General features: G+C 47.5%; 1 protein-coding gene across 1 annotated transcript; it reads right to left on the bottom strand.

Annotated features, from left to right (window-relative positions):
- Positions 1–2,473: 2,473 nt before the first annotated feature.
- On the bottom strand, positions 2,474–5,005 carry Neurog2 (neurogenin 2). The gene is made up of 2 exons (XM_004658521.2): positions 4,666–5,005; positions 2,474–4,416 (listed from the first exon to the last, which is right to left on the bottom strand). Exon 2 carries the CDS (start codon positions 4,413–4,415, stop codon positions 3,615–3,617), a length of 801 nt encoding a protein of 266 aa, XP_004658578.1. The 5' UTR covers position 4,416; positions 4,666–5,005; the 3' UTR covers positions 2,474–3,614.
- Between the last annotated feature and the right edge of the window lie 12,303 nt (positions 5,006–17,308).

The raw sequence follows: 17,308 nt of genomic DNA, 5'->3' as shown, positions 1-17,308 counted from the left end.
ACAGAGATTCAATCGCCAGCATCTCACAAAAGGAGCAGGAGCCTTCCAACAGGATCATCTTCTGTCCAGGAAGTAGGCTAAGCAAAATCTTCCAGTTGGGGGCTGGGAAGATGGCTCAATGGTTAAAGGTGATTAATTGCAAAGCCTGCCAGCCAAGGCTCAATTCCTCAGGACTCATGGAAAGCCAGATGGAAAAAGTGGTACATGCATCTGCTGTTCATATGCAGTAACAAGGTACTCTGATGCACCTATCAACCCCCGTGCAAAAATATAAAAATATTTTATAGTAAATTTGCATTGGCTCTTCCTTTGATGAAAATATAGTTATTAAAATATTAAAGTTATTTTTATATCTATAGAGCGTTTCACCTAGGCATTTCAGGACAAGCTGTTATTTCTTTATGCAAAGGAATGAAGGAGTAATCTTTAAGCCAAAACATGTATATACCATTTATAGGGAAGAGGTACCTTAAGCAACTACCTTTTATTATTAATGTGATTTTTTAATTTTCAGAAATATTATTTATTTATTTATTTATTGACAGAGAGAGAGAGGGGCAGATACAGAGAATTGGCATGTCAGGGCCTCCAGCCACTACAACCCAACTCCAGATGCATGCATCATCTTGTGCATGTGGCTTCCATGGTCCCTGGGGACTCAGTCAAACCGGGGGGCCTTTCGCTTTGCAAGCAAGTGCTGCACTAAACCCTCTCTCCAGTCCTAATGTGATTTTCTTTTAGCTTGTGTTTTCATGGACATCCTCCTCCCTAGGCTTAAATCTATCTAGGATGTACTTAACCTAAATTTGGTCATTTTTGAACCAAGGTCAATCAAAGGTCATCCATGTGTACATTGGAGATTGAGTTGTAAATTTCATCATTTTTACTCCTGAAGTTTTATTTTGTGATTATTTTTATTCTGAAATTACTTTAAAATTTTTAAAGCAGTGATACTACTTTCAGAAATATTCATTTTAATTTGAGCTTATTCTGAATATTTCCTCTTCTTGTGTATCTGCTTTTTCAAACTGACTAGCTTATGAAATTACCAAATCCAAAACCAGCCACCAATAACAAATTTATCAATACCAAAGTTAGAGCCATAAAGAAGAGCCCTTGGAAATCACAATCCAATCCTATCAGTTTACAGATACAGAGATGAAAACTGAAGCCAAAGAAGCAAATTAAGCATGCTTTATCAAGAAATTTCAATTTTATACAATGGAGTTCTACTCAGCGGTAAAGAAAAATGAAGTTATGAAATTTGCAGAAAAATGGATGGACCTGGAAAGGATTATACTAAGTGAGGTAACCCAGGCCCAGAAAGCCAAGCGCCACATGTTCTCTCTCATATGTGGATCCTAGCTACAGATGATTGGGCTTCTGCCTGAGAAGGAAAATACTTGGTAGCAGAGGCCAGTGAGTTAAAAAAGGAGACATAAAGGGAAGAGAAAGGAAGGGAGGAGGATACTTAATAGGTTGATATTGTATATATGTAAGTACAATGATTGTAATGGGGAGGTAATATGATGGAGAATGGAATTTCAAAGGGGAAAGTGTGGGGGTGGGGAGGGAGGGAATTACCATGGGATATTTTTTTATAATCATGGAAAATGTTAATAAAAATTTTAAAAAAGGAAATTTCAACTTCTCTATTTTCTAAAATCAAGATTTTCTGAACTCTGGAACCTGTCATGGCTTAATTATAATTATCATTTAAATTGTCCTTCCTCCTTGCTCATCCTGTTTGTTCAGAAATAAATTTATATATACCTTGATATTGGGGATGGATGGGACCCAGGGCCTCTAGCATGCTAAGCAAGTGTTCTACCAATGAACCATATCCACAGCTCAGAGATTGACTTCTTTCTTAAAAATGTAATTTATTTAGTTACTTAAAGAGAGATAGATGCAGATAGAGAGAGAATGGGCACACCCGGCCTCCAGCCACTGCAAAGGAACTCCAGATTCATGCACCACCATGTGATCTGGCTTACATGGGTTCTGGGGCATCGAGCCTGGGTCCTTAGGCTTCACAGGCAAGAGCCTTAACTACTTAAGCCATCTCCCCATCCCCAAAATTGACTTCTTAAAAGTAAGATTTTAGTTTGCACTGACAGTAATATTTATTCTGGTATTAGTACTTCAACTATGATCTGGGTTTTGGTAATTTCTTAGTGAAATTCTACAAGTGCCATATTTAGTTTGACACAGGGAGCACATAACAGAAACACAACCCATTCTGTATCTAAAAACCACATAAAATATGAGAGCCAAAAATGATGACATCAAAACAGCAGCAGGGCTAGTAGGAAAGAAAGGGTTCAGTGAAGTGGGGTTGGGAGGAGGGACAAAAGAGTGGTGGAGGGGATTATGATCAGGATACGTGGTGAATATGTATGAAGGCTGTCAATAAAAAGTTTTCTTTTAAATCATATAAACAACAAACAAAAATAGAATGCAGCACACAAAATTTATGAAAATTAGATACTTTATTTATAGTTTAATCACAAAACAATTTTCTTGTTCTTCAAGGTGTAAATACATACTAGAATAAACTCTGTAGAATATACAAAAAATACATACTTTTACCCATGAACATTTTCTTTATAATAAATAGAAGGGAACACGTGTGTGGCTGATCCTGATAATGTTCCGTGTCTGCTCAGGTTTTCAAACTGTTGATTTATTTTTAATCTCTTGAAAGGATAGGGGAGTTCCTCCTCCCCTAAAAGGTCGAGATAAATAATGCATGAAGCAATCCTCCCTCCTGATTTTTCCCTTTTCCTCCGCGTTTTTCCTTTTGATAGAGAGTTCAGCCTAAATTTCCACGCTTGCATTCAATCATTACAAAGCCTACAAATTATACAATGACTTCTAACCTGGCCCTCTAACAAAACAAGGTTTCCCCTTATAAATCATAAGAGACAGATGGCAAAATAGGGAAGCAAAGGGGAAGAGAAGGACGGGACAATAGGCATTGTGACGAATCTGGGGAGAAGGACAAAGTGCACATGAGAAAGGGAAAGTTTGGTCTGACAGGTGAAATTCCCACAGCCTGCAGACAGTAATGGGAATAAAGCAGATGCCAGCCATTGCAAATCTGCGGATAACATTATTACCAAGAGGCGGGGGGGAATCATTCAGATGCTAAGATACATTTCTTTCGACCCGACATTAACATCTCTATGTAGAAGCCTGGGTGAAGAGATCACAAGAACCAGTTGCATCCCTCTGGAAGATTCACACGAGCTGCACGGAATCCCTCCTGGGGGTTTCAGGCAGAGGAGGGGAGCGTCAAGTCAGCTCTTCTAACTCATTAAACATGCCACCCTCGTCTTTTCCCGGCGGCTCGAGTGTCAACAGGCGCCCACCATCACCGCCGTCCCACGCCACCATCCACTATAACCCTAAATTCCCCCGCACCTTCCAGAAATCAGAGCTGGCCTGAAAGACGTGATCCCATACAGCCAAGGAATGCACACCACCCACGGAGGAATCACACGGCTACGTCGGCTCTGTGGAGTGGGGGTGGGAGCTTGGGAGGAGGGCCGGGGAATAGAACAGGTGAGGGAACTCGCTGTCGCCCCGCGAGGGGAGCCGAGGTGGCGGCACTAGATACAGTCTCTGGCTAGGGGGAGGTGAGGTGCGTAGCGGTGCTTGTCGGGATGCGGGGGCTGCCAGTAGTCCAGGTCTGAGCCCGCGGGGCTAGCGGGAGATAAAGTGCAGCTGTACGGGGAGGTGGAGGTGGAGGAGGACGACGACGAGGGGCTGTCGGTGCAGCTCCAGGACGAGGAGGGCGACGGGCTGTCTGCGCTGCCGCCCTGCGCGCCGCCGCCGGCTCCCGGGCTCAGCAGCACGGCCTCGGAGAAGAGCGCCCCCGAGAGACCGGCGCCGGCCCCGCAGTGGTCCGCCAGGCGCAGGGTCTCGGTGAGCGCCCAGATGTAGTTGTGAGCGAAGCGCAGCGTCTCGATCTTGGTGAGCTTGGCGTCTTCGGGGAAGGTGGGCAGCACCTCGCGCAGCGCGTCCAGCGCCGCGTTGAGGTTGTGCATGCGGTTTCGCTCGCGGTTGTTGGCCTTCAGCCTGCGCGTCTTCTTGATGCGCTGCACCGTCTCGGCTGTTTTCGCGCCGCGGGACACGGCCCGGGCCCGCGACGGGCGCCGCTTACACTCGTGGACCAGGCCCAGCAGCCGCGCGGGCCGGCAAGCCGCGGCTCCCGACGCCGAGCAGCCTCGCGCGCCCGGCCCGGCGTCCGCCCGGAGCTGCGCCCGCGCCGCGCCCGGCTCCTCCTCGTCGTCCTCGTCCGCGCTGGAGGACAGCGGGGTCAGCGCCGCCGAGGCTGGCGAGGCCGAGCCCAGCAACACCAGCACGTCCTCTTCCTCCTTCAACTCCAAGGTCTCGGACTTGACGAACATCCTACGGTGGGAAAGCAGGGAAGGAAAGAGGGACCAATGAGATTTCCCCGAATTCCCCCGTGCGCGCCCGGAATGGGCGGCGAGCAAGACCGAGCGCCGCGCCCGAGCCAGCCTGTCCCGCCCTCTGCGGGCCGCTCGGACCGCCGGGTTCCCGCTGCCCGAGGCGACGGTCGCCCGGGCCACCAGGACGCCGCGCGGGGCTGGCGGGATAACGGCCTGCAGGGTTGGGCGGCGCGGCGTGGAGACTCACCTCCACCACTCCAAGCGTGCCGAAGCGTCGCCGGGACTCTGGCGTGTGCCAGGGATCTCCCCGCTCGGATGGAAAGCAGCGCGCCTCTGCAGGGGACCTCGGTGATGGGCGAGTTTGCCAAGAACCCCGGCGACCGCGGCAGCCCGCCCGGGGTCTCGTGTGTTGTGGTGATGGTGCGTGTCTGTCTGTCAGTCAGTCCCTGGCCGTGCGGCTCCTGGCACGCGACCTCCAGGCACTCCAGTTAAAGCGAAGCTGCTTGTGGTTCAGTGGCTGCGTGTCTGGCACACGACCCTCCTTAAAACCCCTTATATACCACCAAGAAAACAATCAGACCTGCCCTTGGGCCCCCACCTCGCCTACCCGCCCCCCACCCGCCGTCTCCTCCTCCTCCCCTCTGCCCTGGCCCCTCTTCTGCCCCCGCTTTCCCCTCCCCGGCTTATTCTTTTCATCGTATTATCATCATTCATTTCTTTCCCTTTCTTTAGCCCCTTTCCCCCTCCTCTGGCCCTGCCATCCATCCATCCATCCTCCTCCTCCTCCATCACCCCGCCCCTCTCTCCCTTTATCTAATCAGCATAAAATGGTTTTAAAGCTCCAGTTGGCCCTCCAGGCTGCGGGCCCGAGCTACCGAAGCCGCGCGGGCAGCGGCGGCTCAAGCTGCGGCAGTTGTCGCCGCCACTGTCTATTGTGATTGGTGGCTCGCGCTCGGCTGGAGCGTGCCGCTAATTTATTAATGAAAGGAGGTCGCGAGGCGCAGCTGGCCAATCAGGGCGCCCAGGACTCCGGGAGGCCTGCGAGCCACGCGCACCGGAGCCCGCTCCCTTTCAGCAGCTCATTAGGGGCCCGACTGCTGGGGGCCCATGGGGGGGTCCCGGGCTACCGCTCCCGCCCGGTCCTCGCGGCGACAGCGGCTCCCACCCACCCACCCACCCCTCCGCCCCGGCGCGCGCGCACGCATCCCACCCGGCTTCCTCCATGCCGGGCTATGGGACTCAAGGAATTAGTTAATGGGGGTCAGAGTCCCCGGGAAAGCAGTCCTCTGGCACTGCCGGCCATCTCTTGGGCCAAGCCTCCTAGGGCCTGTGTCAAATAGTAGACGCATTTTAAAACGCACTCATTTGGGTCAGGAGAGGGAAGTGGTAGTGGTGGCAAGCAGTGGGCACTTTGTGAGCGGTGTGTTTGAGTTCCAGGAAGACTTGTCTGGGAGAAGGAAAGGATTGGGGGGGGGAGGCGTTTCTGGATTCTTCTGGAAGGGGAGGTCGGGTGAGAGAGCCTGGATGGACTGGCTCTTGGATCAGGCGAGGATAGATGCGTTCGCGTGATAGAATTGAAAGGGTCCTTTTACCTGAGTTCTGCACACCGAGGCCGAACTGTCATGGATCTGTTTTCCCGGCGTGCGGGGGGTGGGCACCAACAAGTTGTGGGTGGGGGCTGTGGGGAGGCGTCTTGTGTGGGTGGCAATGAGCCGGGCGGGAGGCACAGCCGAGCTGCTGCTGCGAAGAGCGCCTGGGCCACGCTGACACTTCGATGACCTCTGCTCCGCGCCGGGGGGCGTTGTAGGGACATGGGGCCCCTTCTCCCAATGCTTCGGCTTTTCAATGAGAAAGAAAAAACGAGCTGAAGCACTACGGGACTTCGGAGGAAACTTGCTCTGAATAGCTCGGCAGCACCCCCACCACCACTGCCCCCCACACTCACGCCCATCTTCTTGTCACAGGGCTTTTCTTAGATGTAGTGCATGAGTTTGTACTGAACCCTGCAGCGTTTGCGGGGCCCGGTATCAGCTGGACCCGGTAGCAAAATGCTCCAGGACTACATCTCTTGAGCTCCCATTTACACAGGGACTTTGAGCGAGAAATGATGGCGTGTTGGAACTCCAAGAGAGGCCGAGAAAGAGGTGGCTGCAGGGTTCTGCTTCCTTGGATTGTGGAAATTGAAAATAAGATGTACTTCAGAAAAGAGTGGCGGAAAGGTGGGTTGGTATTTTGGTGTGGTTTTCATTCATTGAAGGCTTTCTTTGGGGCAGGACTGAGGACGCGTTCCCTGAAGAAAATGAAAGGATCTTGGGAACGAAACTTGCTCTTTGCATTTCCCCAACCTTCAGACTTCTGTCTTTAAATGATTTGGAAATTATCATGATTTTCACATTTGCCTTTTGATATTTGTTTCATCTCCTTCCCTTTAAAGCACATTTCCCAAGCTTAAAAGATATCATTTCCCCAGTTTCTCCTGGTTCCTTCCAAAATAGTTTGATTTCATGTGCAGCAGGTGCCAAAATGAAAAGGAAATGAAAGGCACACGCAGGGTTCTCCACACACCCCTCTCTGGGTCTCTGTCCATCCAGGTCTCAGGAACTTAGAGATGGAAAACCCCACAAGGAAGTTTGATCAAGTTTGGTCAGTAGTGAAAGATATCAGGAGTGTTTATTGTAGTTGTAGGTTATGCACATGAGCCTCGTTTAGTACACAGTGGTCACTGATACCAAATAAGTAAACATTCTGCAAACTCCTAAAACAAAAACCAATAAGGCTCTGGAGCTGGCTAGCACGACTGGGGATTGGACGAACATGTGGGAGTGGGTGGAGAGATTCTGTTTGTTCATAAGTTTGAATGGGATAAAAGAATGAGGACCCTAGGATCTGATGAGATGATCAAAGACAGCCAAAAACAAATACTGAAATGATGAGAGGAGCCGTGGTGTGTCAGTGTTTGGACGGCTCCCTCTCTCCACAGGAGCTGCCTGCATGGAAAGAAAGCCACTAAACTAATGTAATGGGGGGCGGGGGTAGTAGAGTTGGTTTAATATCTGTAGAAACCCGTCTCTTTTGCATAGGTTACTGTAAACTTCCTGGTTGGAAAGTGCAGAGTGATTTGATGGCAAAATGTATGTGGGGGGAAAAAAAAAACAGTCGTAGAGGCTTTATGCATAACCCCCAAAAGCAATGGCATCAAGCTGGCCCGAATGCTTAGTGCCAGTGAGGCGCACAATGGATTTCTTTCATTGATTGTTTACAGTCTTGGGGTGACTGGCTCCCTAGCATTCATATTCCACTAGGATTTTATAATGTTTATGATTCACTGAAAGGGCACAGGCTTTCCTTTGGCAAACTCCACACCTTTTGTGTGGTGAGAAGTTAAGGATGTATATAAAAGTTTGTGCTTATGCTTAAGAATAATAAAATAGTATTAAGATTAACTGCACATACATGTCCTATCCTGGAAGTTTATTTCAAATGGTAAAAGAAATATTCTGAGACTGTCAAGAAATTTAGACTTGTGTACATATACAAATGTTTATAGAACCAAAATCTCATTCAAATATCGTTATTGTGGGTTCATGAAATTTCATTTTTTAACGAGAAACTATTCTCTGGCCTATGTAATAGGGTGCACTTCATTATTGTGCAAATTACAGGTGTAAAACTCACCTATATCATTTTGGAACTAAAAAATTAACATGTTTGTACTATGGCTCTCAAGAGCTGACTTAGCCTTGAAACCAGAACACTTCTGGAAATAGCTCTCACTACCAAAACACCATTCAAAAAAAAAAAAAAAAGAGAGAGAGAGAGAGAGGCTGAAGAGATGGCTTAGCATTTGGAGGCACTTGCTTGCAAAGTCTAATGGCCTAGGGTTCAATTCCCCAGTACCCATGTAAAGCCAAATGCACAAAGTGGCATATTTGTCTGGAGTTTGTGTTGCAGTGGCGGAATGTTCTGGCACTCTCATCTCCACCACCCCCCCAAGGAAGGAAGGAAGGAAGCAAGCAAGCAAGCCGGCCAGCCTGGCATGGTGGGTCACACTTTTCATCCAATACTTGGGAGGCTGAGGTATGAGGATCAGGAGAATTGCTGAGAGTTTGAGGCCAGCCTACTACACAGTGAGTTTCATGTTAGCTTGGGCCAGGGTGAGACCCTACCTGGAAAAAGAAGAGGGGTTGGAGATATGTTTCAGTGGCTAAGGCACTTGCCTGTAAAACCTAACCACCCAGGTAAAGCCAGAGGCACAAGGTGGCGGATACATCTGGAGTTCAGTTGCAGTGGCCAGAGGCCATGACATACTCTCTCACTCTCTCTGTCCGTCCATCCTTTTCTCTCTGTCTCTCTCTCTCTCTCAAATAAGTAAAAAAAAAAAAAAAAAAAAAAAAAATTAAGAGAAAAATGAGAATAGAAGGAGGAGGGGAAAAGACAAACTAATGGTCCTGGTTCAATCTAGAGACCGAATGTTGCCTAGATAGCAGAGTTCTATTTGTGTAGCGTTTTGCTCGGTTTTTCTGGGAAAATAAAATTTTGAAAAGCAATTTCTTTTTGCACTCAGTTTTTTGAAGTCATGACCAAACCCAAGTTTTCTTAGCTAGACTTTTCTAGCGCTCTTTTACTTTAAATAAATTCAAGAGGCACTTGTGTGGTCTAAAAGATTGTCCAGATGAAACGAGGCTGAAATGTTATGTGGAGGGGGAGGAGAACGGGAGAATAGCAGAGCGAGGATGGCGACCGAGGGCCCCGCCTGTCCATTGCGTGAACTGTCCTGAAGGGTCAAACTGTTCATCTTCAGCCCTTCTTTCAGTGTGCAATCCTACTTTAAGAGAACAAAGGCTCAAAGCAGGCGGTTATCAAGAAATGCGAGCCCAGTGATTTAAACTCATCCCCAAGCCTTAGAAAGAAGAGCTGAGTGCGGGCAGTGACAGAAAAACCGAGGTGGGGGAGGTGGGAGGGGAGGGGATCTTTAGAAAGCCTTTGTCCCTTCTAAGAAGCTTGAACTTTGAGGCGACCCAAAAGCCCTAAAGTTTAGGGTAGGTGTGTCTGAGGGGGCCACAGGCAGCATCCCATCCACACTTCGACCTCACAAGTGGTGGCGAAAGACAAATGGTCCCCGGCGCCAGACTTGCTGCTGCAGGTGAATATCCTGGGCTCGAAGGAGCGCAAAGGTGTGGCTGCCCGGCGAGGACACGTGGAGGTCACTTGTCTACGCTCTGCAGAAGTCCTTTCTGGCTGGCTGACGGGCCTGTAAAGCTAGCTGGGGAGCCGAAATTTTAGTCTTCCGCAAGAGCTATCAGAAAGGAGGAAAGATAGTGAGAAAGTGAGGAAGTACCAAACAGCTTTCTCTACCACAGTTTCTGGGTCTTCGCTATGCCCCGGAGATTTATTTTCCAGATATGGGGACCATGAGGTGGTAACAATGGGATGTCTCGGTGGAGGGCTTTCCCAATGTTAGGGTCCGTTCTTGGTGGTGAGCACTGAAGGGAGCTCCACCTTGCGGGCCGGCCCTTTCTCTGGAGTCACTGGAAATCAGGTCAACTCATGCGTGCTTCCTTCTGATCCCCAGTCACCTTTCTGCTGGATACCTTGGATCTCACCCTCATTCCCCTTCTGGGTCGGGTGGAGGGAAAATTCGTCTTCCAAAGAGTCCCTGGGAGGTCCCTACCAGGTGGCTCCGAAACCGCCTGCGTGCCTACGCCAGCCCCTCTCCCTTGGGGGTATTCCTAATGCCAAAGACATCAGCTAGGGCAGGCTGGGGACAAAGACCTTCTCCCAGGCCTGGAGCTGCACGCACGTTCTTGTTGTCCTCAAGGCCAAAATTGCTGGTGTTCGGGTTTAGCGACCCCAGGGCGGCTGGCTGGCAGCGGGATCTGCAGGGTGAGTGGGGAGAGGTCCCCGCGGGGCTCCTGCACGCCCTCCCTCCCTGCCAGCTCTGGAGGGAGGCTGAACCGAAGACTCTTCAACCCTGTTGCCACCCTCTACCCAAGCGCCCTCTTTCCCACGAAGGAAAGAAATCACTGGAGAAGACCTTGTCAGCCCCGGCTGCTCCCTGATTGTTTTCCTCGGGTGAGGGGAAAAGAACAGCCCGTGGGTGGAGTTGGGGGCTCTCCACGGAGAGAACCTCCTCCCCAAACCTCTTGCCTGCAAAAAGGGACATTGGCTGTCCGGGCGAAAGTGCAAGAAAGAGCACTAATCGCTGAGCCAGGAGACAAACGCGATTACCAGCTTCGAGCCTTGAGTCAGAAAGTCTCATAGACTTTAAGATGTTAATCCCCAGCATAATCCTTCCTTTGGCGTGTAGGGGTAGTGAAGCCACAAGAGTTGTTTTGTTATTTATATTGGCGTTTAATAAAACTCAGCCAGTGGTGAATGGGCTGCCCACTCTCCAATGGTAATTAATTCCCTATTTCAGTGACCCAATTGTCCTGGGACAGAGCGGTGGGCCCGTCCGGGTGCCTCGATCCTCCTTTGTGTGATACACTGCCCTCGAGCTTCAACAGCTATGGAAACTCGTTCTTTTGATGTCATTCAAGGAGTTTTCCTTGGGCATCTCCTAAACTTCAAGGACCCTTTTCTTTCTCCGTTTCTTGAAAAGCAGGGCGAGCTTGACCACCTCTGTAGAATTTAATGATTTGGTGAAAGGGCCCTTTGCGGTTTGTGTTAGGAGTTAGACAGAGAGAAAGGAAAATTTGGCTGCCTGCTGCCTCCTCTCTGGGACTGTCCCCAACCTGGAAAACACAAAACTTATTCAGAGAAATGGATGAAGATCTTGAAAGCTTATTCCCCTCCCCCACCCTGTTCTCCTCTAAGGAAAACAAAACCAGAAATTAAACAGAATCTCTCAACACTGGTACCTCTTGCTGGTAGGAATTAAGTAGTGAGGTTGGGGTAAGTAAGTTTGAATCTTTGCAAGAAAAGGTTTCTTTACCTATGATTCTGAGGAATAAGATATTTGTTCTTTTAATTTATTAATTGATTTATCCTTCCCTTCTTACATCAAAATATACCCAAGAACATCCAATACTGTACCAACTTTGGGGATCTGTGAACAACTCAGACACCATTCCTTCTATGCATAAGGTTTACACTCAGATAAGCAGCCCAAAGATAAAGAATGGCTACAAACAGGCGAAGGTGCTGGATTGTGGTGGCTCACCCTATAATGACAGAACTCAGGAGGCAGAAATAGGAAGGTCGCTGTGAGTTCAAGGCCACCCTGGAATTACAGAGTGAATTCTATGTCAGCCTGAGCTAGATAGAATAAGGCCCTGCCTCAAAAAGAAAAAAAAAGTTTTTTAAAAACAAAACGGTGAAGGCTATGTAGACAATACGAAATACCGAAGTGTAATCCAATAGAATAGTCAGGGGAGGACGAGGATTCAGTTTATTTTCAGCGACCCCAAGAAATACCGTAGGAACCAAAGAGACACCTTAGAACCCCAAGCCCCCAGGGCCTGCTCTTACAGCTGATGTAGTCATTCCTTCCACTCCCTCCTCCCCCAAGCGTTTCGCCAGCGCCGAGGCCGTGGCCGGCCTGCACTGCGCTGGGTGACAGCTCTGAGACGGGGCTGCAGGCCCAGGCCCACGCCCGGCCCGAGGCGCGCTCGGGAACGCTCGCTGCACAAGTAGCTCTTCTATGTCTTTATATGCACGTCCAAAAAAACTTCGCAAGTCACAGAAACAATTCAGAATTCAACTAAGAAAATACAGAGTGAACCATATGGCCTGGGTGGCTCGAGTCGGCTGCATTTTCCTCCAGACAAAGAAGGGATTGAGAGTTGAAGGAAAGGAGAAAAAAAACCCAACTTTCCGGCTGATGAAGCTGTTGTCTGGAGGCAATGATCCCAAATCTGAAGGCTTTATTCCAGCTCCGACGGAGACGTGATATGTCATATGATTAGCATCTTTCATATTTACAAGAGTGGTATGGGCTGCCAGTCTTGAGAGAATGGCGAGAGAAAGAAGGGGGCATATGCTGAAATGGATTTAGCATTTGAAAGAGAGAAAGGAGATCGGATAAATACACTTAAACGAGGATTTAGTTTTACTCCTGTTGAGTTCTAATGGATTGTTGATTGAGATTTTAGGGGCCTGGAACCGAGGTGTCAGCAGTAATTTAAAGAAGGTATTCAGCCGGCCAGCAACTCTTTTCTCCGCTTCGCCCGCCTCCCCTCCCACCCCTCGCTCATTTGCGCCTCGGAGCCGTGTGGGGCGGAGAAGGCTTTTACAAGCGAGCACAAAACCCCGTCTTTCGAGGCGGAGTCGCGGAGGGTCAGGGCTCCGAGCCCCCCGCCGCCGGCTGCGCCCCGGCCTCGCGCTGCTTCCAGCCAGCCACACCTGAGCTAGGGGCCCGGCGCTGCGGGAGGATGCGCGGCCGGCGCCCCCTGCCGGCGAGCCCCGGGGCCGCGGGGAGGCTGCTGGCTGGATGAGCGGGACAGGCCCGCCCCAAGACGCCCTCCTGGCCGTCTGGTGCCCAACCTCCCAGAACCTACAGATTCCAAAGCCGAAGCCGAAATAAACACACTTCCGAGAAACACCTCCGCTAGGGGGTCTGATGGCAGCGAAGTTTGAGAACAATGGCGTCTAGAGAATTTGCACTTCAAGCAGAAGTGGGGAGACTCAGCAGGCTGGGTACCACTCACAGGGCTCGGTGGCACTTCTCAGGTGTATAAATTTCTAAATAGCATACAAGGGGTGTGCAGACACGTAAGTGTTCCCCTGTGCACCCTAAACATCATCCAGATTCTTTCTCCCAACTCATTGCTTTAGTGAGAGAAAAGATAACATTATTTATTAGCATGTGATGACATTTCTGCGCATGGGTGTAGTGCATTTTGATTACACCCCCCTCATCCTTCTTCATTCTTCCTCCCACAAGACTTATTTTTATTCTTTTTATGAATAGATTTTTAAAATTTATTTATTTAGTTTCGAGGTAGGGTCTCACTCTAGCTCAGGCTGTCCTAGAATTCACTATTTAGTCTCAGGGTGGCCTTGAACTCCTACCTCTGCCTCCCAAGTGCTGCGATAAAAGGTGTGTGCCCCCACGCCGGACTCTAATTGGTATTTGATGTTCATTTCTAGCTAGATGTCATGTGTACAACACAGTAAGAAGAGTGAAGTGCACCATTTAGTGTGCTTCATCCCCCGAGTCCAGACACCCAAAATTATTATTTTTGCTCCCCACTTCAGCTCTTTCCCAAATAAGTTTCTTGTCCTTAACTTTCTCAGACAAATTCCTGTGTTAAACCAAGGGACAAAGACAACAGAAGGACTACTTTAGCGCTTTGCTTGTGAATGTGAATGAATACAAGATGCCCACATTTATTAACAATACAGACAAACTAATAAGTGAGTTTAAAATGAGTAAACACATGTACTTTAGTATAATTGCTAAAATAAGAAGTGTCACACAGACATTAAGATCAGATTTTGACAGAGATTTAGTATTTTCTTATTTGACAATGCTGGAGTTGGAGAGGTGGCCCAATGGTTAAAAGTGGTTACTGGCCTGGTTCAATTCTCCAATCCCCATGTAAAGCCAGTTGAAAAGTGGCACATGCATCTGTGATCCCAACCCACCCATGACCATGGGAGGTGGGGCTTTTTAAGAGCCAGGAAACTCCAAAACTCCAGCTAATCTGACATTCCTTTGCAGGCCTGGCAGTTATTGCATAGCAACAAGGGACTCTGTCTCACAGAAGGTGGAGCATAGACACCTCGAAGTTGTTCTCTGTGCTCCCACACATATTCCATGACATGTGCATCACACATATCAACACACACCCAAGTAAATAAGTAAACATAATTTTTAATTTCATAATGTATAGTATGACCCCAAATGGCAGATGACTTTTATATCTGAATGATGGCACAGACATATAAGTACACAAACCCTAGAGTATTTTCCTTTTTTTTTTCTTTGCAATTGGGTAATGGTAATTTAAATTTTAATCTTTGTATATCTCAAATAAATATTAGAGCCCTTATAATAATTTTTAAAAATAATTTATTTTTGTTTATTTACTTGAGAGAAAGAGGCAAATAATGAGAGAATGGCCATGTCAAGGCCTCTAGCTCCTGAAAATAAACTCCAGATGCATGCACCACCTTGTGCATCTGGCTTGTGTGGGTCTTGGGGAATTGAACCTGGGTCCTTTTGCTTTGCAAGCAAGCGCCATAACTGCTAAGCCATCTTTCCAAACCAGTTGTTTTTCATTTTATTTAATTTATCTATTTTATTATGAGAGAGAGAGAGAGATGGGGAGAGAGAGGAGCACACTAGGGCTTTCAGCTACTGCAAATGAACTCCAGACATATGTGCCACCTGGTACATATAGCTTACATGGGTCCTAGGGAATTGAACCTAGGTCCTTGGGCTTTGGAGGCAAGTGCCTTAACCACTAAACCATCTCTTCAGCCCTGTTTTTTGTTTGTTTGTTTTTTAAATGATGGTTTTCTGGAAGTTGGTTTTTCTTTTGGAAACATCATCAAAAAATGGAAGGAGGGCTGGAGAGATGGCTTAGCAGTTAAGCGCTTGCCTGTGAAGCCTAAGGATCCCAGTTCAAGGCTTGATTCCCCAGGACCCACATTAGCAAGGTGCACAAGGGGGCGCACGCATCTGGAGTTCATTTGCTGTGGCTGGAAGCCCTGGAGCGCCCATTCTCTCCCTCCCTCTCTCTCTCTCTCTCTCTCTCTCTCTCTCTCTCTCTCTCTCCCTTTCTCTCTCTGTCTGTCATGCTCAAATAAATAAATAAACAAAAATGAACAAAAAAATGGAAGGAAATTTCTGATCAAAGATACCTGAAGTGGGATGGATTGTATAAGAAATCACCTGCAGTTAAAATTAAGGCTCTAAGAGTTGGACCATTGATTCACCTGAGATAATACAATTTTAAAACAATGATTTAAAATTTGGCCTTGAGCTATCAGTATAAACAGTGTTAACAGAGGTAAAGAACATGCCATGTTAATTTCAGTATTTCTCATATCAAAATTTCTTGAGCTGAACAGAGAAAAGGAGAACTTGAAATAACTGTTTCTTGTATTCTGCACAGATTCAATCCCAGTGACTTTTCAGTGGGATGAGCCCAGATCATAGGGTTTGAGTGGATTTTTTAAAGAAAAATTTTCAACCAGCATCTCAAAGTAATGCATTATCTTATTTAAACACACTTGCTAAATAGTGCTATTTAGCACACAGCCTATGTGGATAGCCTAATCAACTGCTCTCTGATTAGATGTGAGGCCTGCTCACTGGGAGGGAATTCATACCTGGTACTGAGAACCAAGTCAGAATCCCATGGATAGGAAGGTGTAGTGAGTTGATTCAGGTGTCCCCCTTAAACTTATGTGTTTTGAATATTTGATACCCAGATGGTGGCAATTGGGAATTGGAGCCTCCTGGAAGAGGTGTGTTGACGGAAGTGGGCTTATTGCCAGTGTTTGGCACACTCCCCTGCTGCTTTTATCTTCTTGATGTTAGCCAGGAGATGATGTCCAGTGTCTGTTCATGCCATGTTTTCCTATGCCATCATGGGGCTTCCCCTAGAGTCTGTAAGCCAAAATAAACATATTTCCTCCCAGAAGCTGCTTATGGTCAGGTGCTTTGTGTCAGCAATGGGAAGCCAACTGCAGCAGAAGGTCATAGACTCTACAGAGAAGCTCCCACTATTCTTTTGGCTCAGAGGGTATGCCCATCACAGTCTCTTAAGTGACTCTGCTTACCTCCTTTTTTTTTTTTTTCTTTCTGGTTTTTCAAGGTAGGATCTTGCCCTAGCTCAGGCTGACTTGGAATTCACTATGGTATGTAGTCTCAGGCCAGCCTCGAACTCATGACTATCCTCCTACCTCTGCTTCCCAAGTGCTGGGATAATCCATACTGCTTTCACTCTTAGTTGGAGATTCTGCTTTTTTTTTTTTTTAACCAGATGGCAATGAATACTTGGGAGAAACAATAGGACTAAAAAAGGTAGCTGACTTCCTAGCATCAGCCAGAGCCCAGGAGACATTACAGAGGAAGTGGTGGTTTAAACACGAGTGCTGCTTTCACTATCAGCCTGACAACCTCCTCCAGGGAGATGGTGGTAGACACAGAGAAAACTCAAAACACATCAAAGCAGAAATTCAGAGGATGCAGAAAGCTTAACACTAAAGGAGACTTCTAACTCACCAGCCAAGTCCCAGAGAACATTGTTGAAAAGAAGGCAGAAAGATTGTAAAGAGCCACAGGGTAGGAATGAGTATCCTAAGGCACTGTCACTCCCAGACCAACTGGGGTGTTCATAACCCCACACTGAATAACAACCAATAACCCCATTGAGGAGGGCATCCAGTAGAATAGCAGTGGGGAGAGGGGATATAAGAGTATATAACCCGATGGAAATATGGCAAATATGTGATATGTTCATATAGTAAAACTCATAATTACTTTCAAAAAGCAAAAATAACACTTATTAATAACAGGAAATATAATATTTAATCTTCCCTAAATATGTTTCTTCTTGCTCTGCCCCCAGTAGTGATTAAAAAATTTCTTCCTCTTTCAGTCTGCACTTGAAAACATGGCATTTACAGCTGGTATTCTTAAAATAACCAAGAGCCAGAGAATGTAGAATTCTGAATTTTGTTTCCTAATTGTTTGGGCATCTGGTTTCTCTGCAGCAGGACTGTTGTAGGCTGATGTTGGAATGCTTTTCCAAGCATCAGCCACACACAGAAATGATGCTGGACTATTGTCCCTATGGGACCTAGAATCAGAGAGAGAAAGGACAGGATTTGCAAGAGGATAATGACATTCTTAGTAAATTCTCTTTCTCCAGTGTCTTATTTTTGAGGATTTTCAGGTCCATTTTCTCTAGAAGGAAGAGAAAGACTAACTTACA

The sequence above is a fragment of the Jaculus jaculus genome, chromosome 2 (assembly GCF_020740685.1).
Source record: "Jaculus jaculus isolate mJacJac1 chromosome 2, mJacJac1.mat.Y.cur, whole genome shotgun sequence".
Taxonomy (NCBI): Eukaryota; Metazoa; Chordata; class Mammalia; order Rodentia; family Dipodidae; genus Jaculus; species Jaculus jaculus.
Note: the sequence above shows the minus strand (reverse complement) of the source record. Positions and strands in the feature narration are given on the sequence as shown.